Below are 23,011 nucleotides of genomic sequence, written 5' to 3'. Positions count from 1 at the left end.
ACTGAAAATGTTTTCAAAATGCAATTTTCTTTTTTAAATGGTAAGATCATCATCATCATTCCCTTTCCGCACCTAATGGTGCATAGGGCACTGCATTGATACGCCAATCGCAGCGTATTTTTTTTCATTTTTGTTACATGAAGGTAAGATGATCAGTCTCACGTTCCAGGTGCCCAGTCCAGTCCAGGGACTATGAAATATAAAAATGTAAAAACACCTTTTTGTTTGTTCCCCGAATTACAAATTACTTCGAATAGCGAACATTACATTGCGTTGTTCCAAGATTGTTCAATGATCTCCCACAAACCATCATTCACATGAAAGATCTTCAAATGAAAAAAAAAAAGAATTGAAGAAATATCTTTTAGATACTTTATAGTGCCTGTTTATAAATAAATTTGTAAAATATAAATAAAATAAATGTAATATAAACCTGTATGAAACCTGTATGTATCTTGTATGTATCCTGTATGTATTTTATATGTATTTTTTAATTATAAAATAAACGCTGCTCTGCAGCACTGAAACTAAAAATAATAAAAAAATCATATCAATCATGCCGGTAATCGAATCCAAAACTTCATGGCAGGCAAACACGCTGACCACTACACCACGAAGCCGACAATATTTTATTTTAAGATACCGGTTAATAAAAAAGGTATTTATAAATCATATCATTATTGTTTGGCGAAACTGATTTAACAACGTGAAAAAGCTCCAAGTTGTTCAGTGAAACTTGGAGCATTACGAAGTATAAACATAGATTTAATATTGGAATCATGTTTACGCTTAGGAAGATCATAAGATCCGCGTAGTTTCCGCAATAAGTTGGTCGAAGTCAATAATCGCAATAAATTAGTTGTTGTGAACGCGGGACCGCGCCGGTCCCATTGTAACTTGTAAATCGGGACGACTAAAAGCTTTGACAATACAGAACACAGTGTTCGCCCTCCAACTTTGTACTTGATGCGGAATAAACTCATTAAAATTGTAGGCTAACCACTCGGATGAGAAACGAACCGTTTCCCCACTACCAGAAATGTTGGCGGAGGCCCTTTGACAAGCTCAAGGATTGTAAATTTCACAAAGCAATCAAGAATGCCACGACTCTTGAGAGTTTAAATCGACTTAAGATATTATTAAGTCGCTAATAAGATTGATTTTACAATACGTTACTTTGGTCTGACTTCGGAAATAGCACGTCTTGTAACGCGTAAATGCGGAGATTTAACAATCAACTTAACCAGCGAACGAGAGGGCACGCGTAATACATCAAATATTTACTCCAACCGTTCTTGTGTCAGATGTTAATGTAATTATCGTTATTTTGCAAAAATAGTAAAGAGAAGGTGGCAATCGTCAAATCAAAATTTTACTTACAGATTGTGATCAAGAATCAAGACCACACCACAAGAACTTCATTTTAAATCATTAATCCAAATTATGTTATTATGGCTTCTACTAGATCAGAACTATGGCAAAAAAAGTTTGTTAACCGCTAAATTTTTTTTTTTGATAAAAACCTTTATTAGTATAAAAAAAACAATACATACAGTAAAAAAATGGAACACTTAAGGTTGAACTTGCCAATAAAAAGTCTGGCTCTTGTGTTTGGCAAGTTTACATAATATTATTCTCAATTTTTGCAAGTGTTTAATTTTTTGTTTATTTTATTATTTTGTTTTGCATTTTTTCATTTTTTTATAATATTTTGTAAACTTGCCAAACACAAGAGCCAGACTCTTTTTTGGTAAGTTCAACCATAATTGTTCCATTTTTCTGCATGTTTTGTTTTTTTACGCTAATAAAGGTTTTTTTATTGCAAAAAAAAAAAATATAAAAAAGAAACAAAAAATGCAAAACAAAATAATACAATAAATAAAGATTGAGAAAATTTAACACTAATAAAAAATAAAGTAAATAAAAACACAAAATTTATAAATTGATATACACGGGCACATATTATACATACATCTTTATTTTCAGAATACGGTTAGTGTTTATTATGTCAGGAAGCTTTTCTTTAATTTATCCTTGAATTTTTCGTAATTTATTTCTTGACGTAGATTTTGTGGTAAATTATTGAAAAGCTTCCGTCCTATATAAGTATAATAATGTTTGGCAGTAGTTTTAATTCTCTGTAGAGCGAGGCACTTCTGAATTAAAGGCGAAATAATAATATAACATATATTTTTAAAAAGCTCGAGTACCTGCGATTTTCGATACAATGTACGAGAATTTGAAATACTTGAAGCATTAAGAAATCGTAAATAAAGTGGATAGAAATGATCGGATGCGAGCTTCACAAATGAATCGTTCGAATCGCAGACACGAGAAAATATTTTCAATTGAGTGTGTTTGAAGAAAATTTTAAATTATTAAGGTACGTGTATGGCGGGGATGTTGCATGGAAAAAATGCTGAATGGCAACAACACATCAATGAACGATGAACATTTTATCTTTTGGAATATTTCGATATTCTTATTAAGGGTGCTCGTATACGAATGAACAAGATAATATTGTAAGTAGGACGGACGGCTTTACAATTCTAACAAAAACCAAAACGTTATTTTTTTATTCTTTCAACGGATTATGAATCCGAATGAAAAAAAATATAATCATAAAAACAAAAACAAAAAACTCTTGTGATGATAAACGAAATAAAAGAAAATAAAAATAAAAGTGACAGAGGCGATGTATCATAATATATTCCTTTATAGGGTAATCAGCGCCTGAAAGTAGATACTAGGTACATCATAATCTTCATCATTCCATTTCAGTACCTTCAATGGTGCATAGGGCATTGCATTGGTACAACAATCGCAGCGAATCTTGATCGTTTTTGTTACATGAAGGTAAGATGATCAGTCTTACGCTTCAGGCACCAGTCCAGGGACTGAAATATTCTAGTGTGAAACACCCTTTTAAATATATAAATATATATATTTTTTTTAAATGAAATAACCCGCTTAGCCTCTATTTAGAGGCTTGTCAGCAGGTGGGATAGAGGGGATTTGGAAGGAGGTAATGAAAAATACACCACAATACCCAGACCAATTGAGAAAAAATTCAGACTAAATATTTTGGTTAATCTGATCATGCCACGTTTTCCTTAGTCATCCTCGTCTTACGTTACCGTTCATTTTCGCCATATATACTTGTTTTACCATTCTTTTGTCGTCCATTCGTTCTACGTGACCAAACCATCTCAGAGACCCTTTCTTAATCTTATCAATAACACTTGACTCAGATTTACACTTTCGCCTGATTTCATCATTCGTAACCCTGTCAAACATTGACTTCCCACATATTCGTCTAAGAGATCGCAATACATTTATCAGTAATAAAAAGCTTCAACAGCTTTAGTCCCCCAGCTACAACTACTATGGAAGTCCAGTCTAAAGAAGCCCTTTAGAGGGTGAAACCGCTAATTGGTCAAACAAATAAGTGGAAGTGCGCGAAGTATTTTTAATTAGTAACTTATATGTAAATATAAGTTATTACATCATTATAACTATGGAATATCTCATTTTGCGGCCTTGGGTTATATAAGTAATTTCTAATTCAAGTCGGTTTTCAGATCACAAATAAGTCATTAAGACAGGTTTCAGATCTACACCCCGTTCCTACATTAAGGGTCTAATCAAAAATTAAAAATTAGAAAATCTTGAAGCGATTGCGTGAAAATTGTTTTCATGCGACATAGTTTTACATAGTATATTTTTTCACTTACATGTGGGTACAGTAGTATGAAAATATTTTCTCCAAATGTAGCATTATTCAAATGTAATATTCTGAGATACGCGGTAAAACATTGCACCGGCCGTAAAGTCGGATTGTATGCTATAAACAAACACCCAAAGCCGGAAAACATCTTTATCTGTAAGCACAGAAAAACGTACATACGAGATGAGTACCCGTGGATAAATAACGCTGAAAGTTTATCCCATATTTACATAAGCTTCTAAGATACGAGAGCACCTATAAACATATACTGGACGACGCTCGGCAATGCTTAAAAATAAAATGGGGTGAAAATTTTTACTTTCACGGTTGTAAAAAAAATAATTTTTTAACCATTTATTAATTCAATGAATGTATTGTTATTATTTGGACCTAATTTAGCTTTTAAATTTATTGTTTCTATTATTTATATTTACAGTATTTATACACTTATAGTATACAATTTAAATCAAAAGTTAAATACTTAGTTCATTAAAAAAAAACACAATAATATTGATAACCGTAAAGGTCGGCTCCGTGGTGTAATGGTCAGTGCGTTTGCCCACCATGCAAGAGGTCTCGGGTTCGATTCCCAACATGTTTAATATAAAATATTTATTTAAAAGGGTGTTTTCACACCAGAATATTTCAAAGTCCTTGGACTGGTACCTGAAGCGTAAGACTGATTATCTTATCTACATGTAACAAAAATCTATCAAGATACGCTGCGATTGAAGTACCTACTAATGCAGTGCCCTATCCACCGGATGGAACTGCATTAGTACAGGGTAAGAGAATGATAATGTTGAATAAACCCAGTAGGTTATGTGTCCTGATGGATAAAAAAAATAGTTCTACGTGGTGAAATAGAACCAGAACTCGGGATTGGTGCTTACGGCTCGATGAGGAAATCGAGTAGAAATGCTTAAGGTCCTGGGTTCGATTCCTAGCTGGGCGGACATGAAATATTGTTTTTTAAGGTATATTTCGTAATTCCTCGTCTGGCAAATGAACCGTAAGACTTACCTTACCTTCAATGTGACAAAACTGATCAAGAATCAATGGAATCGGAGCATCAATACAGTGTCCGATGTACCACTGGGTGCGGATACTGGGTACATTAACAATTTTACGCTCATGTTTTGACATACGCAGCCATTTAAAAAAAAAAGTGTTTTTATTTAACAGCTTCAGAGAATAAAATGATAATCCAATATCGTGCGAACGTGGTTCGATCGGCGGATAAGAAGCAAAAGACGTAATTGAATTTGATTTTGCCAAAAGCGTATGAAAAATATCAGACTAAATTAAGATTTGAATCAGTTATGGGGGAGACGGGACGAGGGTGACGTAGACATGACAAAGGAAGGCTGAGAAATCGCATTAACTTACTTTTATGCACAAAAACAAATAAAAAAGAAAATAAGATTTATGGTTTTTAAGAGAGAAAAAATATGACATTACTAAAATAGGATAAAAGCACTCATCAAGGAAGAAGTAATTTTATTACGATGAAACATTTAATTGTATGAAAAAAGGATCTAATCCTAAAAGATTTTAATTTAACTAATAAAATTTAATAAAGGAAAACCTAATTGTTCGTATTATAAATTTAAAACAATTAATGTGTTAAATAACAAACATAAAAAAATATATATTTACTACATTTGTGTTAATAGATTTCTCTGGATTGCGTATATTCTGCCTAACTAGGTACACCTTGTTCTAAGACAGCCATTTTTAAATACGGTGCACAAAACTCACTTACATATTCAAAAACTATTCTTACTCAAACGACAGACATAACCCCAACAATACAACACATACAAATAATATAATCACTAGATCCTCAACACAGAAGACAACTCGAGACAACCTTAACAAATACAAACTAACACCGCTTTCGAACAAAGGGAGTTTGAATATTATGCAATTAAAATCCATAACCTACTTCATCTGCCCAGTTAAACAATTAGAAACAAGAAAATGATCAAAAAGTCTGTAATAAAATAAATAGTGGAAGTAGGTAGAAGTAAAATGGATTGTCTCATTCGCCCAAACCAACATTGAATCGCCTTCTCCACAAACGTATAGTTTGTTATTTTTTTTATTCTATTATTGCGCGTTTTATTATATAAATAATACAGGTATACAGCAATTAAATATAAACATAAAATACTTTAGTGTTTAAAAATGTCATATTAATGTGTAATTTATCTCTGTAGTCTTCTTTGTAGGTATACTCTCATTTGTAAAAAAAAAAAGTATGTAGTTAGGTGTCCTCGGCACGGGTAAGGACACGTTGTTTTTATTATTTTTTATTATTAAAATTATGTAAAAGAATTAAAATAATAATAATAACAAAAGATGACTAAATGCATTGCCAAATGATAAATTAATGCATAAGAGAGGTATGACATTTTTGAAAAGAGAACATGGAAGTCTAGGCATTATAGGGCTTACAACCTGTTATTGGCTGGTTTCATTGGTCACTTTGTGTTGTGCTATTATATTTTTTTACTCATGCATGTATACATTTAAGTGTGTATAGTATGTATATGTATACATTATTTAGATACAAACTATTATCAAGTAATAAAAGCATAAAAAGGTATTATGCAAAATAAGAAAAAAAAACTTTACAAGCATCATTACTTAAAGCCGCTGATTAAAAAAAAACTCAAAATCATTGTTGAATATCCCAAAACAGGGGATTCTAGAATCATAACATACAAGGGAGGTAGTAGGTATTTAATTACCGACTTATTATACTTGATTACCGACTAGAGTAGAGATACTCACACCTTAAATTCATTGGAGAGAAATAATTTTATTAAAATTTACATCTTAAATCTAAAGTTTTACAGACTCAAACAAAAAGGATTATTTTATCTTGGAAATATGTGATTTCGATGTAAGTAATTTTATTTTCAAAATGGTGAACCAATATACAATTTCTGAGTAACTCGTGGGTAGAAACACCATGATGATTTCTGATTTTATTCAAATATAAATATACATACCCGTAATATTATCGTTGCCTCTTCTAAGAACGTCTTTTATAACAATTTATTTTTCCATTTCAGAATATAACCAATCTAATGCCAATATTTTTACGTACCTATAGAATATTTCGTCAAGTCGGAAAAGGTATTTTATTAGAATTTATTTATTAATTTACGGACAACGTCCATTTATACAATTCATATGGATAAATATTACAATATAAGAACAGCTGAAAACATTAAAAAATAATAAAAGAAGCCAATGACAAACATAAGGACATCAAGACAAGATCTGGACTATATATTAAGTGCTCGTTTAAATCGTTGTAAACTTAAACCAAAAAAGTCCAGATCTTGTCTTGAATTAACAATAACAAACCGTAAATAAGATGAATAGGGCCAAAAATCGGCACTGAACTTTGTAATGTTATTTGTGCATTAATTTTACATTTATAAAATCAAATAAAAACCTTTTTTTTATAAACGTGTAAAAAGTATTACTTGGCAAGGTTATTGTTGCATTTACATTGGTTAATTCATAAAGGTGTAATATTTAAATGAAAAGAAATGGCTCTAAGAAACAAACAACAATTGAAAATGCTTGTTATAAATGAAATCATTTGACAAATAAAGGTTGCCTAGGTGGATGTTTAAATATTATGATTTGGTTTTTAAAAATATATATTATAACGATGTTTTCCTCTCTACATAAAAAAAAATTACGAAACGCATTTAAGTTTATTATTACTAAATTATGTTTAAAAAAAAAACATTTAAGTACTATTTTACCACAGAAGTAAATTTTATACGATCATTAAAAAAAATAAAAAAAATTTACCCCCATAATCTTACATCTTACAATAATAATAAGAAAATATTTAGATATATTTATGTAAACTATCATTATATGAGCCCATTGCGGGTGAAGTGAACTAATTGACATTTTAAAGCTGACGTTCACTCATTGCTGTTATTGCATATTACTTTTCTGTAATCAGTATAATCCATATTTTTGTAATCAGTATAATAATTTTTTCCTGATTCTTTATGTACAAAACATCCATGTTAAATTAAAATATCAAAACAGTTTAGTAAAAATATAGGCAAAAAGCTCACAAAGTTAAATTACTGAATGCAAAAGATTGACCATTTTGTCAGTTGGTTTATTTCATCTTAGTTATTTAGTTAAGTTATTTACATTTAGGCAGCCAGTTTTCCAGTAAAACATGATGAATTTTATTTATTAAGTAAAACATAACATATGGGGATTAATAAACCCGTATCAAACGAAAACAAACCAACAAAACCGGCAAAATGAAGTTTTACACGTTAGGATAGTTAAACGTAGGAGGGGTTTTGTTTATTGAACTAAATATCGTGGAATTTGCGGCTCCGTTTTCTCCGTCAGCGTCGTTATCATTATTATAAGCACTTTTCGGGTACAAGTTACAAGTAAGAAGCAATCTCCGCAAAGCTAAGATCACCAGGGTATGCGAGGAGCGCTCGATCCGGGCATAAATATCGGCCCCTCGAGAGCTACATAGCATAACACGCTCCGCCGAGGTGTACGAAATAGGTATTCGCCAAAATGCGAGGATAATAGATGAGATAATTGTGATCATTATGTCACCACAAATAACGCGGTTCCCGTGATTGAGGTTAACAACATTAGCGGTACTCACATCGCATTAACGAATACTTGAGTGAATTCCTACTGAATTATTATTCTACAATAGTTTACGTAATCTTCTTCATTCCCCTACTCGCACGCAATGATCCTTCATTACGAACTGCGAAGACGACGTATCTTAGAAGCATATTATTGCTTAAACTGAAGGGGGAAAACACATAATAATTAGGGGGCACCAGGAATACTCCAGCTAAAATGCTATAAATACGTCTTTTAAAAAAAACACAATATGATTGTCGTGGTAGTGTTTATAAAACTGTTCGTTCTGCACTCGCCGCTACACTGATCTAGAGTCACGCAACCCGTTAGCGAGAGGTATGGCGGGAAGTTAAAAGGGGGGGAATACCTGTAAAATGTAACGCGAGAAATTCGGATTTTTGTAATTATTTCTGGAAGAAAGTGACCGTGCACACGTGCGAACTGACCGAAGTATCGAATACTACTAAACTGTGGAACGAGTTAATTGTTATGCTTGCTGTTTGCACGGGGGAAAAGCAAAGAAAAATGTGAATTATGATTGAAAGAATTAGGCAGAAAAATATTTTAATAACTTTGAGATATTCTGAAAATTATGGGGTCTGATTATGCAAATAAAATCAATATGGTTATTAGCAAAAAAGTTTTTGAAAAGAATATGCTACCTGGGGGACCCTAGATACCCCCTTAGACCCGGATAGGTTAAATACATTTTAATGATGAATTGTGTTAGTAGAACCTTAGCAACCGGTTTATAATAGTACGTAAATAGTCGCAACGGAGTTTGTTCATAATTAGGCCTTTCCCGTTTTCCCGTAAAAGTAATATCTACATGCTAGAGAGAATAAGATTTTTTAAGCGTTTTGTTTAACAGAAAAGTAACTGATATTCATTTCAAGTCGAGTTAAGAAAATGTATTTGAATTAAGCATAAAAAAAGGAGAATATTTTTTTGAATCGGTCTGGCATTTTACTTGGGGTTGAACTAATAAAATTTTGCTACATTCAGTGAGTTTATACGACATTAATCAAAATATCGATGGAAATAAATAGGTCAGCGTTTATTTAAAATAAACTTCATTTTATTTACTACAATATTGCAACTAAATTTGAATTCATTTAACCATCTTGGTTAGATCTAATAAATTAACTGGCCGAATATTGGGGTAAGAGGTTATGTATGAAACACCTTAGTTATGAAACTTTAAGAGCGAGATAAGAGGCTCTCTCATAGTGAATAACTGCACAGAGCCAAGCTTGATAAATTATTCACTACTGCACTCGAAACAGAATATGCAGAACAAATTTCAGAGCTCGGAAGTACTTACTCAAGATACACTCGTACTATATTGCAACAAGTCCGAACTTCAAAATTTAGTGCTGGCTATTAAATCCAAAGAAAAATTTCGAAACTATGAATGAAACAATGAAAAATGGCAGAAAGTGATAACTACCTTAAGTTCCCCACATTCATTTAATTTTGTGTGATAAATTCACATGTTTCAATGTAAAAACAACCCGCCGTTGCATGTTATATACATACATAGACAGGAAGGTTTTCTCATCATCTGACACAAATCTGAAAACTTTCAGCGGGTATTCATTATAAAGTTATCCGCTAATTCAAACGAAAAATTGACTTTGAAACACAAAACCTAAGAAAACAGACACATTTTCTAGTGGGTACTTATATCATTAAGCCATGGGAATTATTACATCATGACATTATTTTAATTAATTTGACGTTCAAATGACAAGTTAGCAAGAGAGACAAAAATGTATTCACATAAATTATTTGACGAAAACAACCCAAAACATGCGAAAAATTTACAAGTGTTCAAAAGGGAAAAGCCTTTAAAGAAATTTGTTTTAATACCGGATATCCAATGAAGATCATCATTTGTTACAGAGCTCTTTTCTATATTTTTTCAATGACTCGAATAATAAAAAGTATAACGCTAAACAGAGAGCTCGATTTCGTATCCAATTAGTGCGGAACGCATACATATCTATACTATGTTCTGGGCGATTTTAACGTTTTCTGTTTTTTAGAGTCTGTAGAAATAAATCAATCTGAGTGAATTCAATATGCTAACTGTACAAATACGCAATAGACACGTAAAACTTAATTAAGAGAGCATCACAATATAGCGTAAGTGATTTGTCAAAACGATCACTACATTTTGTTGTATCGAGATATAAGGGCGGGAAGCTGTTTCAATTACACAAAACTGAAACTGTTGCGGAGAGTAACCCCGAGCACTTCAATCTATTACTGTCCATCTACGTCCGGAGGGCGGAGGGCGGCGGCGGAGTTACCGGTCGCGGAGTAGAGTATCTGCCACGGGCGGGAAGGGCGGGACTGGAGATTTAACTTTAGTTATGAATACATAAATTGGTTTACGTGGTGCCGACAGCGGGAAACTTATTTCATTACATGGGACATGGTAAGCTGGCTGTTGGATCGCAGTACGCAGATGCTCAGCCGAAGACCCCGGAGAAACGGGAGCCAAATTAATTTCCCGCCGTTCCACATTACTGCACGAAACAGTTCGCTAAGATCTACAGACGAGACTATCAAAATCGTTTTAATTTTTTACTAAAGCAAATTTACTCTCGAGATTAAAATCGCACTGCAAATACGAGCAGCATAGCCTGAGACTTAAAACTAATATTTAAAATGATTTGTATTCTTAGAAGATAGTGTATAATTACACAACTTTGAAATTATCTTTGCAAAGCACTTGTGCTATAAGTTATTATGTCAATAATTCAAGGGTTATCAACAGTTTTATGCTGGAGATGTTTGTATACGATAAAATATACATGTTCATTTTATATCGAACATTTTTCATAACAATATTGACTATTGGATGATAGGAAAAAAAATACATCTCGCAAGAGGAAAGAAATGAGTTCTTTTCACAAAAACCGTTTTAAAAAGTAACACTATATTATTTTTTATACACATACAAATATAACCCAAAAACAAGATAGTAAATATGTATTGCTGATTAAATTAACAATTATTTAAATTAGGGTAAAATCAACCGTACTAAAAGATGTAGAATAGCATAATTTCGAAAAAAAAAACATAATCTGACAAGATGCTTTTGTGTTCGAAAAGCCTTAACCGTATTTATATATATATGAATGAAACCATTTATCTAGTAATGTGGATCGGTTTAGCGTAACAATTGGCTAGAACGAATTTGTGCGTATTCGACAAAAGTAGAATAAAATCCCTCCCGCGTATTATAGCGAAGAAAAGAAATAAAATAGAAACCGAATAAAATCGAATCAATTTTGTTGAAGGAGAGAAGACAGGTACTGCACTTAGAAAGTTTTGAAACCCTTGAATGGAATAAAAGAAATTCGTGAAACTTTAATTGCATTTTTTCTTTTAAAACGGAACAAATTTTCAAACATGTCATTTTTATGAGATATCATATAATTAAAGGTTACATAAATATAAAACCTTTTGTGGTGCAAAAAAAATTGAACGTAGGCATGTATAGCTTACATGAATATGCAATGAGAAAGGATTTAAAACAAAATATCTAAGATGGTGTGTAAATAATATTTATTTATATTGTTTTTCTGCACTAAGGACACGTAGTACAGGCGATACGGTGTGGGTGTTTATTTATTTATACATACATATACTATATACCGATGAAAGAAAATGGCACAAAAACACTGACAAATTACTTTTTTCTAGGAATAGGCCCAATATACGAAGGGTTTGGTAAGCAACAATGATTATTATACTTAAGGTTGCAATCGGTTCCTTTATAGGCAAATGCCCGTATGCCTGTTCTAAGAAACCAATATGTTGCGTCGTTGCGTGTATATGAAGAAAGTGTTTTGGGGTTTGAGTGATGTTTTCTTTTTTTACGTATTTTACTTGTTACTTATTTTGTTATCGTTACATACCTGTTACTAATTTTGATTATATATTTTTTTATTGTGATTCACTGTTAGTAAATAATGTAGATATATGTTAGTGTAATTATTATAATATGCCCCAGAGTGATTTGATTGTTATCACATGGGAGTACAATGATTTATGCTGTAAGGATATTAAATAAATATCGGTTGAATACGCAGCTATAATGTGGTTAATTCAGCCATTTAGAACGGGCAATCAATTGCGTATTTAGGAACCCACTTACATTTTAATACAATTTTTAAAATGTTGCGAAATTGAAATTAGACAAAACGAAGCAGCTGTACCAAAAATAAAAATTAAGAGGACAATCGTCATCACGTATATTCCTTTAGTTATACTTCGAACGAATGTGCTGTCACGCGCGAACAATTCATAGTTCGGACGTCAACGTATGGATCGGGCGATCGGTATTTTTCAAATGCCAGTTGTTTGCATTCACCGAGAAAGTATCTTATAAGAAGAGTTTAGTATCCCGGATTCATACGAAGCCATGCGGCCCCCGGCTCGGAAGCGGAAGGAAGAAGAGGGGTCGCACGACCGGAGCGATGTTTGCGCAGACAGAATGTAATGGAGAGATTGCGCTTTTATTGCACATGCTAAGCATAATTTCTAAAATACGTATGTTATGTAATATTACGTCTGGTTTTCCAATGCAATGTTCTTGGGATTTAGTATCGTCACACGGGCAAGGCCGAAGGTTATATAGGCTGATGACCCTCAAGACATATTGCAAATCTGTTTGCTGAATGCTTCGGTGAAGTGTACGTCAGTACTTCTGATCCTCAGCTATTTAGTGTTAATCTTAATAATAACGCTGTTTTGGATATGTCATTATATATATTTTTAAATTTTTTTTATTAATATATTTCATAAACGGTACATGTTTTTTTTATTCTATACAAATCTACTTTTATACACCTGGTAAATGTTATAACTGTAACTCTCGAAAAAAGACTAACTCTTGTGCTCGGAAAGTGACTAACATTGTTATAGTTATTTATTTATTAGAATTGATATAATTTTGAATTTACAAGTACCTACATGAGAAAAACAAACTTATAGGATATAAAAAAAAACAGAAAATAATAATACATTCATACTAATTCAAATTGAATGCAGTTTTTACAGTTTTTCAAACAGTAAAAAAGGTAAAAAATATACAAATAAGCAAACATATTAGGCACTGTCTATTCTCACTAAACCTTTAAAAATAAAAATAAAATAAAAACTAAAATAAAAATGAACCGGAAAAACACAAATAATATCTCATATCTGCCGACTGGCGGCGGAATGGATAGATTATAATCCCTCACAGGACGAGAGAAAAACAAGAATACTCGGGGGCAAACATGAGGATGGGAGCACGCAATGTCAATACGGCCGTCGAATGGCAGTCGAAGACTAATAAATCACTACCCCTCATCCCACAACCAAGCAGGCCGGCTTGACACTCTTAAGAATGCAAGTCGAATCAGTTTGCCGGCTTTTTAAAAAACATTAAATAGTACATACTCTAATACTTTACAGTTTCATTTAACACATCTGCATCTGCACATTCTCTACTACTACTACCACCATCTCGCCATTTCCCCGTAGTGGTAGGCAGAGAGAATCGACCGCCACACACGTCTATCCTGGCATACATTCCTAGCTTCTTCCACATTCATACATCTTGTCATACATGCCCTTCGGTTCTGTCTGCTTCTGACATGACCAGACTTAAGATTTTGGTTTATCTGATCATGCCACATCTTGCTTGGTCGTCCTCGTCTCACGTTACCGTTCATTTTCGCCATATATACTTGTTAAACCATTTTTTCGTCTTTCGAAAATTATACATTACTTTAGCGAAATTCGAAATTTTTATATTAGATAATCCAGTCCAAAGATATAGTGATTACCGCAAGCTGCCTTTTTTGAGAGGAGCTCCTGGAGATCAGCTATAGCAGCTTTTAAAATTATTATTTTTAGAAATATTTTTTTTTTAAATACAGTTAAAAGTTACCATAATTTGTGTACAAATTTTTACATTAATAAATTTAAAAGGCTTTTCACGAAAAAAAATTTAAAAATCGCTATTTTTAGGCCTCCTGACTGTATAGAACCCCTTAAGGCAATATGCCCGCCTTTATGCAATAAATAAAGTAATTAAATAAATAAATAATATCCTATGTAATTTATTTTTCTTATTGTTTTCGGTTCTAAATCCCCGACCGTATCCGTATGGGGGTGCGGCGAATGATATACAAAGGAAATATGGAAATCAGGTGAGATTGATATACCAGAATCGGCGGATAGGCAGAACCCACATAGATACAGATGTAACCACCAATTCTTGTATCAATCAGTCTACAACACTATCTTAATTAAATTGTTAGTTGTATTACACGTTATGTAACTGATTCTATTGACTTCGACAAAGATTAGAAGACATAAAATACATAATGTAGCATAAAGGTAGGACGATACATTGTTAAAACATTTTACTCGTAAATTAAATACGGTTTTGATGAATTAATGATCGCTCGGAAACTGAAGATATATATATTATTATAAATATATGTATAAAGGGCTTATTTTAATTAATAAAGTACGTCATAATTGATAATAGTATAAATGGAAGCATAAAATCGTGAAGAAGTGAGTTTATCTAGCCTCTCATTAAAAAAAGTTTTTTTTTTCTGGTTAAACAAAATTTTGCTGCTTGAGATCTTAAGAGATTGATGCAATGTAAATAAATTATGCCCGTTTGGACGAAACGCTTTTATTTCAATAGTAAAATTGTTGCTGTAGGGTAAAAAAAATAAGAGTTTTCATTATTTATCAAGGGCTTTTACATATACAGAGGTTATAAACAATTCCATTATTATCATCATTCCCCTTTCTGCACCGTATGGTGCAAAGGGCACTGCATTGGTACACCGACCGCAGCGTATCTTGATTTTTTTTGTTACATGAAGGTAAGATTCAGTCTTACGCTTCAGGTGCCAGTCCAGGAACTATGAAAAAAAACACCTTTTTAAATAAATATTTCATGTCAACCATGTCGGGAATCGAACTCGAGAGCTCTGCATGGCAAGCAAACGTGCTGACCGCTACACCACGAGGCTGACATACAACATATAAACAACTTAGAAATATAGATATACAAATTAAAATGAAAAAAAAAACACAAATAAAAATACTAGAAATTCAATTATTATTTTTTTAAATTATGAATAATTGATTCTAATCACTTCTAATAATTAAGAACATAGAAAGGTCGTACAATATTGTGATGCGGAATATTTGCACAGCAGAAGACTCAATGATAAAAAGCTCGAGAAAGTGGTTTTATTTTTTACTTTCCTCGGTTATACGCGACTAAAGACATGTCTAGGGGAGCGTAAGTAAGGGCAAGAGGGGTAGGGGATTCCTTCTCGCATCGCAATAGTCACCCAAGTCAAAGGATTACGCCTAATGGGAAGGTAACTAGGCGGCGGTTCTCCTACGGCTAAATGTCAAAGGTCGCAAAACGAGAAGACACTCCAGACTAAGTGAGCCGCAATACCATACCAACAATCTTCAAATGAGCTGTCATAGATTGCCTTCGTGCAAATCTGACAATCAGCGCCAGCGTTGCAGCAATGAATGTTGTAACCAACTTACTGCGATAGTTTTATACGGAATTTTATTTTATTTTTAGTCAAATTAATTATAATATTTTGAGAACTAAAGGAAAATGTTATTAAATGCAAGCAATAGTATAAAGTATAAATAAAGAGATGGAAAATACAATTTCTTGTAATATTTAGTATAGGGTAGAATGATAAAATATTAGTTTTAGGAACATAATAAAAAAACAAAAAAATAGAAATTGAAACTTAATAATAGTATGATGCTACTAACTAAGCATAGTTTTTTATTATCATCTACTATAAACTAAATACCCAGTGTTTCAAATAATAAATACTAAAAATAACGATACATTATGTGTAATTTAAATAGGATCGTCTCCATTGTGTGTTTATTCGCAAAATCGTGTTTATTATCTTCACGATTTCCCGAGCATAAAGTACTTAATAGTCAAATGATTTTGTTTTTATATATATATTCACAATAAGCTATATTATATTAACTATGCATTTATCTGGAAAAATGTGTATAGGTACAATAGGCGATACAATCGAATGTGAAAATTCGTATTACAGAGATGAAATTGAAATGGGTGTTCGTCGTGGAGTTCAACGGGGAAAATGACATTATTTTTTATTCGGAACTTTTATGGTACCGAGCACAAAGAAGAAACTAAACGCTAAATTCGCTTTACAAATCATTGAGCTTAAATCATTTCAACATGTTTTCCAATACATTGTGAATCAAGCAAATAACGATTTTTCAATACGATTCGCACGTACAAAACAAGAATTAAGAAAACGAACGCAATTTTCTTTTTTTCTGATAAAACATTTTGATATAGGTATGTTGACGTTACTGTTTTTGATGAGTATAAAACATTATTCTTGATATGACGTGCGTGTCTATTACCCCGGTTATAAGTTGTTGTATTTGACTGAATTCTGATTCCCATCAAACATCATTCTAGGCACCTTAATTTAGTAATGTAATGGATTACACAAGCCAAGCTTAAACGTCCCGCAGCCATCAATCACCCGGCTACTGTTGGAAAACGCCCTGCCAGAAAGCTGCACACTCAACTACAGGGAGATATAATATTATGTATACCATAACGTACAACAGATATAGACTACCGTTTATGAACTTCAATTGCTCTACGGGCGGTGTTCGTCCTGCGGTGGAAGTGTACCCGGTACTCGGTACCCGGTACCCGCCAACCCGCCTGACGTTATAATGACGCGGAAAATCGTGTCATCCGAGCGGCGGTCTTTTATCCGTGATTTAACGATCGGAACAAGAGATTTAAACGTCTGAACTCAGTCTACACTACAAATCCGAGAATCAAAACAAACAATGAACATACATCATGGGTATACGGTAATAAATAATCTCAGGAAAGCAAATTTTTCTTATCAATAAATATTATTTGATTTTAAAAAAGTCCATTTTGATTATGTTCGTCATCTGCTTGATAATACAAATAACACTAATATGAAAATTAGGCGCTTTACAATATTGCTGTTGTATAATAATTCCCAAGCTATATTTTCTTGATAAAACTACATATTCATTTATTTGTTGTGCTACTTTACCGAAGTACATCGTTATACTACTATATTTATGTTATGTCACTACAATACTTAGATACCAAGAATACACACTAAAAGGGCATTTGTGGGGACTTTAAAGGTTATGGTAAATATGTTATTAATTAACGTCTTAACTGGCTGGGACGTTGGATAAAACACATTAAAAAACTAGTGTATCTCGCAAAATAATTTTTTTTAAACTAGACATTTTGGAAATTAACTATTAATTGAACAATTTTTAATGAAAACTTCAAAAGTTAATTTATCAGCCTGACAAGCGTAATTTACTAACAAAAATAAACTTATTACCCATTTAATAATATAAAAAGCGGATAGGTACCGTTCGAAGGCTAATAAAAAAAGCTCGACGTATTTTGATCCAATTTCCCTTTCAACACCTTCTTTGCTTAGCTCGGCTCTAATGGCAAACTTTGCATAATTTGCCGTTAGCAGTGGGCTTGTCTGTCACGCCCGCCAACGGAGTGAGTCACTGAAGTCAATTAATCGCCGAAAGCGCTCCACGGCTCTGCCCTTAGATAGTTTTAATAGTAGTCGGCGATAAATCAATATCAACGTGAAGGCCTTACGAACATTCGTAGGCTTTGTACAGTTTTATTTAACGGTTTTGTAAAAAAATATATTAAAAAACAACGAAGAATACCAAAGTAAATAAAACACCGATAAACCTAACCGCTGTCTATCAAATCGTCAGAAGATTGGAACCTTTTATAACTGCATACGAGCATATAGATTTTTAACGGGAAACCACTGAAAGGAATGAACAATATCAAGCAGATATTTACTAGAAGACGAAGGAGCAGTTTAATGCGAATGTTTTGAAAAATATTGCGCCCCGCAGCGTTCGAGGAGGACTCTAACGGAGAGGATCTTCGAGAGCCCTTGAGAGGTACAAGGCTATGACATACTGCGCCGTCAGGGGAGCCCTATGCAAAGCCTTTGTCCCAGACTGATTTATAGCGACAGCAAACTTTTATATGCGTTAAAACACGATGCGATTTACACGAGTCAAAGTAAACGCTACATTTCTACAAGTATTCGTTAAATCTGGTTAGTCGTAAATAATTTAAATGGGAAGATATTACAGTTGAATGTGGAACAAAATCGAAAGATTTCCGAGAAATGCTCAGGGCATTTCGTGTCAGTCACGAGTCCCAGTAGTATTAGGATAAATCAAACGTTGTGCGAGCTCCGCTAAGTAGCAGGACGTACCTGCGAGAACTGAAACCGGAGCCGAGTGGGGTGTTCCCGCGTTCCCGCGTCCCCCACCACGGGCTTCTGGAAACGACAGTTACCGTCACCGTGGAAACCGCAATCTATCACGTCGGTATTGCATTTAAATCTGCGCGACTTGAGATTGACTCAATCCGATGGCAAAGATTTGTGCACTGACCCGAGTGTACCTATGTAGATACGGAAGCGAGATGAGGTTAATTAAGCAAACATAGCAAACATTATTACTTCAGAGTTGACTTTGAAAATAATAAACACGAAGATTTAGTTTAATTTGAATAGTAGTAAAAGCTTACCGAATCTGTGGTCTTTGTCTGCGGGAATGTTGCCGTTGGGCTCTAACCTATCGAGGAACTCTTCTGAGTAACCGTTGTAAGCCAGTTTGCCATCGCAGTTGTGTGATGTGGCGTGGAAATTGTGACGGTGGTGTTCGCTTTCTGGTTCATCTTTTGTTGCTGAAAAAAAACAATAGATTATTACAACGTAACCGTGTTAATATCATCCATTCATTGATTAGAACAAATACTTATTATTAATCTAGACGTATAATGTGCATTGACACGAACTTGTTTGCTTTATTAATATTTTTTTACCGTAACGCCAAATATATATATTTACATATATTTTTTTTATAAAATAAATATTTGCGTTCTTACGATTTACTCAAATATTTAATTTTGAGGGCCATTTTTAACGAGTTGTAAATAACTCACTATTAGAAAATGGAATTAAGTATGGGTAAAGCGGGATTTGAACTACGGAACTTTAATCCGTGAGTCCGAGATACTAGCCGCAGTACCACAACCCGATTGAATATTAATTCATTCATTAATTTGTTTGTTCATACAAATACATATATATTTTACCCACGAACAGGCCATGCCTTTGTGGGATTTTTCGTTTAGTATTCGTACTATTAATATGTATTTCATTGCTATGTAGATATATTTTTTTTGGATACTCTGTTTTACTTCTTATGTATATTGAAAAAAAAACACAAAAAATTGTAATAATATAAATAAATAAAATTACAAAAAAATAATAGAAACGTATCCCAAACTCTATGAGGACAAGAGCCCTGTGTCGAGTAATAGCTAAGGAGAGTATTAATTTATCGCTTAAATAAGTCATTAAAGTTATTATTACTATATACCTATTGTATTTGGTTACAGGGTATAGAAAACGTAACTGTACTATTTTATAGTCCCATATATAGTTATATTTGTAACTTGTAATAGATTGGTTCCAATAATGTGTACAAAGAGTAATAAAAAGATGTCTGAGAGATTTTATGGCCAACGCGGTATGTGATTGTTAAAAGTTTTGCGAAATTAAAAGGTTTTAATGCTGGGTAATGTTGACGTACATCGTGATACGGAGATGGGGTTTATAATCCTCTCAGGTGTCTCACTCGGGACTGGAGGTGTAAGGTGAGCGAGATTAAATTGGAATGACTGGCAAAACTGCCGTAAAAGTATATAGAACAGCCATCAGACGAGTCCACTAGACTCTAGACGGAGAATTACGGGCATAAAGATTTACCGAAGAGTGTGTACTTCAACATAAATATCACATACAACATAACATACAACATAAATAAGGGAAATGTAGCTCTTATACAGCTTGTATTCAACAGATCAAATTGTAAGACTGTTCCTATTTCACGTAGTTTACATCCAACATCGTTATTGGGGAAAACTCTAAAATTAGATTAAAAATTAAAACTTAATTTCATTTCATTGTTTTAAGAAACTCAAAATTCATACATATTTTTTTTATTATATTTCAAAATAATTACACGTTAAATAAAAAAAAGAAAATGGTACATTTAAGATCTTATTGTTTATCCAAATATTTCAATTTCAAAACTATTTTCTAAGTCATAATAACTTGTGCAAGAAAAAAATAAATCAAGTAGTGGAAGAACGTGGTTCAAATTTCGGAACTTTAATCTGTGAGTTCACAAACAACTTTGATCCATGTACCACGGAACCACAGCCTGTTTTATTTCAACCCCTATTTCATAATAATAATAACGATTTACTAATGCTACAGTTTAGAAAAAACAATCAATGTTATTAAATAATAATGAGGCATTATTGTGTCAAGTTGGCCTCGTGGTGTCGTGGTCAGCGCGTTTGCCTACCATGCAAGAGGTCTCAGGTTCAATTCTCGGCATGGTTAACATGAAAAATATTTATTTAAAAATGTATTTTTACATTAAAATATTTCATAGTCCCTGAACTGACACCTGGAGCATAAGACTGATCATCTTACTTTCATATATATATTTTAGATAAGCTGCGATTGGTGTACCAATGCAGTGTCCTATGCACCATAAGGTGAGGAAATGGGAATGATGGTGATGATTGTTTTCAAATTTTTACGGCGTAGGTATTTCAATAAAACTCAATGTAATTAAAAATACATAAACGATGGTTTAATTAACAAATTACAACAGGGGTGGAGAATACCTTAAATAAGGGAATATGGTAGTCTAGGCATTTACAGGGCTTATGACCTGTCATTGGCTGGTTTATTTTCTGTACTTATTTTCATATACGTAAATATTATTCTCTGATATGCAAATCGCGCAGTCCGGGGCCGTCCAATTTACTAATCGTATAGAGGATGAACAGGATATTTGGCGCCTGGGGGATGCTTTAGTCCGGCCCCGGTCACATGGCACGAGGGTGAGGACTTGTAGCGTGGCTCGTCTGTGTAGTACCAGTTACCAGTACATTATATCATGTACCGCAGTAAGCTGTCGGCACACCGTATTGTGCCTTCGTAAATGGGAACATAAGAGTGCAGTTTATTGGAAAATGGGGAAAGTAAGTGGAAAGAGAGTCTCGATATAGTGCGTCGAGTACCAGACAGCGCTGAAAAGAAAACTTATGGAAAGTGTTTTAATCTGGTGGATTATCAGACTGGGCTAAAAAATAAGGAAAAATACTAGCACCTTCTAGTTTTTTTGGCGGCTTATTTGTTTGTTGTTATTGTTGTGCCATTTACTTAAAATATTGTTTAAAGAAAGCTTAAAGATTAAAAACATTAAAAAAAAAAAAATAATAATTCAAAATATTTTAATAAAATAAACATAAAGCAACGTTTTTAACCACTTATATATTTTCGACTGAGTAAAATGAATCGACATTAATTTTAAGTTCAGTTGTTAAGGAAATAAATTTTCTTTGTATACTAATTTGAAATTATTGAGGATAATCATTGTACACTTCCGACAACAAATTGAATTTCCCGCTCGGCTTAATCGTAAAAATACTGTAATGGAAAGAAATCGCTCTTTCGAGAGATACACATTTTTCGCAGAATTAATTTGTGTTTTAAAAAATATTCTGAAAGGACATCTGAAATTTATGGTATCATGAAAATTCTCTTACAGGCTCTGTCCGCTGAGGTTGTGTTCGCTCGAATAATAAATAACGTTTCTTGGGAGATATAAAATAATATGATACATAAACAACCGTAGGTTTATCCGAATGGAAGTTCTCTGCGGATATAAGTATCCGTATTTTGTTTTAAAGTACGAATGTGATCCGGCGGTGGATGGTATCCGAAATTTTATTTCCCGAACAAATTTTATTTACTCTTACATAAATACCGTAGAGTATGACCATAAATATTATACTGCGATACACTACACTCGCCCGATATTGACGACTGTATCCGAGCAATATTTAGTAGTTCAAATTAAATGCGTCTATTACAAATTATTTTCGTTCATTAACGTCGTAAGCGCTGTATGTAAGTACCTATTATGTTAAGGTAAAGTTTAATTTTGTTTAAAGAAATAACTCGCAGGGGCCTCTAATTTAGAGGGTTGTTAGCAGGTGGGAAAGAGGATATGGAAAGAAGTTTTAAAAAATACACCACAAAACCCAGACCAATAGAGAAAAAAAATCTAGGAATTTTTTTCCAACTGGCGGGAATCGAACCCGCGACGCCAGGTTCACAATTGGACGTGAAGTTAGCACTTTTTTTTTAAATCAAAGATTTTAAAATGCGAATACAGCATTTATACGTACTCTCGTTTTAAAATTAATTTTAATTAGTGAGTTGCCAAGTACAGTGTAAAGCTAAAAGAGGTGGTTTTGAGTGTTTTACAAAAAAAAAATGACAAACGTGTTTTTATGTGCTTATTAATACTCGTACGCCTTATTATAACAACTTGTTTAGTTGTCGTTTT

The 23,011-nt window shown here is 33.1% G+C and overlaps 1 protein-coding gene across 1 annotated transcript in view; it reads right to left on the bottom strand.

The window, feature by feature from the left end:
• Positions 1–19,259, bottom strand: part of Eip63E (cyclin dependent kinase Eip63E) — a gene marked incomplete at its 5' end in the record, with an annotated part of 126,008 nt that extends 106,749 nt beyond the window's left edge. Inside the window, one exon of the mRNA XM_088232944.1 lies at positions 19,101–19,259. Coding sequence (XP_088089070.1) covers positions 19,101–19,259 — 159 coding nt within the window. The remainder of the gene's footprint in view (positions 1–19,100) is intronic.
• Between the last annotated feature and the right edge of the window lie 3,752 nt (positions 19,260–23,011).

The sequence above is a fragment of the Micrasema longulum genome, unplaced genomic scaffold (assembly GCF_059751315.1).
Source record: "Micrasema longulum isolate JH-2025_06_02 unplaced genomic scaffold, ASM5975131v1 h1tg001040l, whole genome shotgun sequence".
Lineage (NCBI taxonomy): Eukaryota > Metazoa > Arthropoda > Insecta > Trichoptera > Brachycentridae > Micrasema > Micrasema longulum.
Note: the sequence above shows the minus strand (reverse complement) of the source record. Positions and strands in the feature narration are given on the sequence as shown.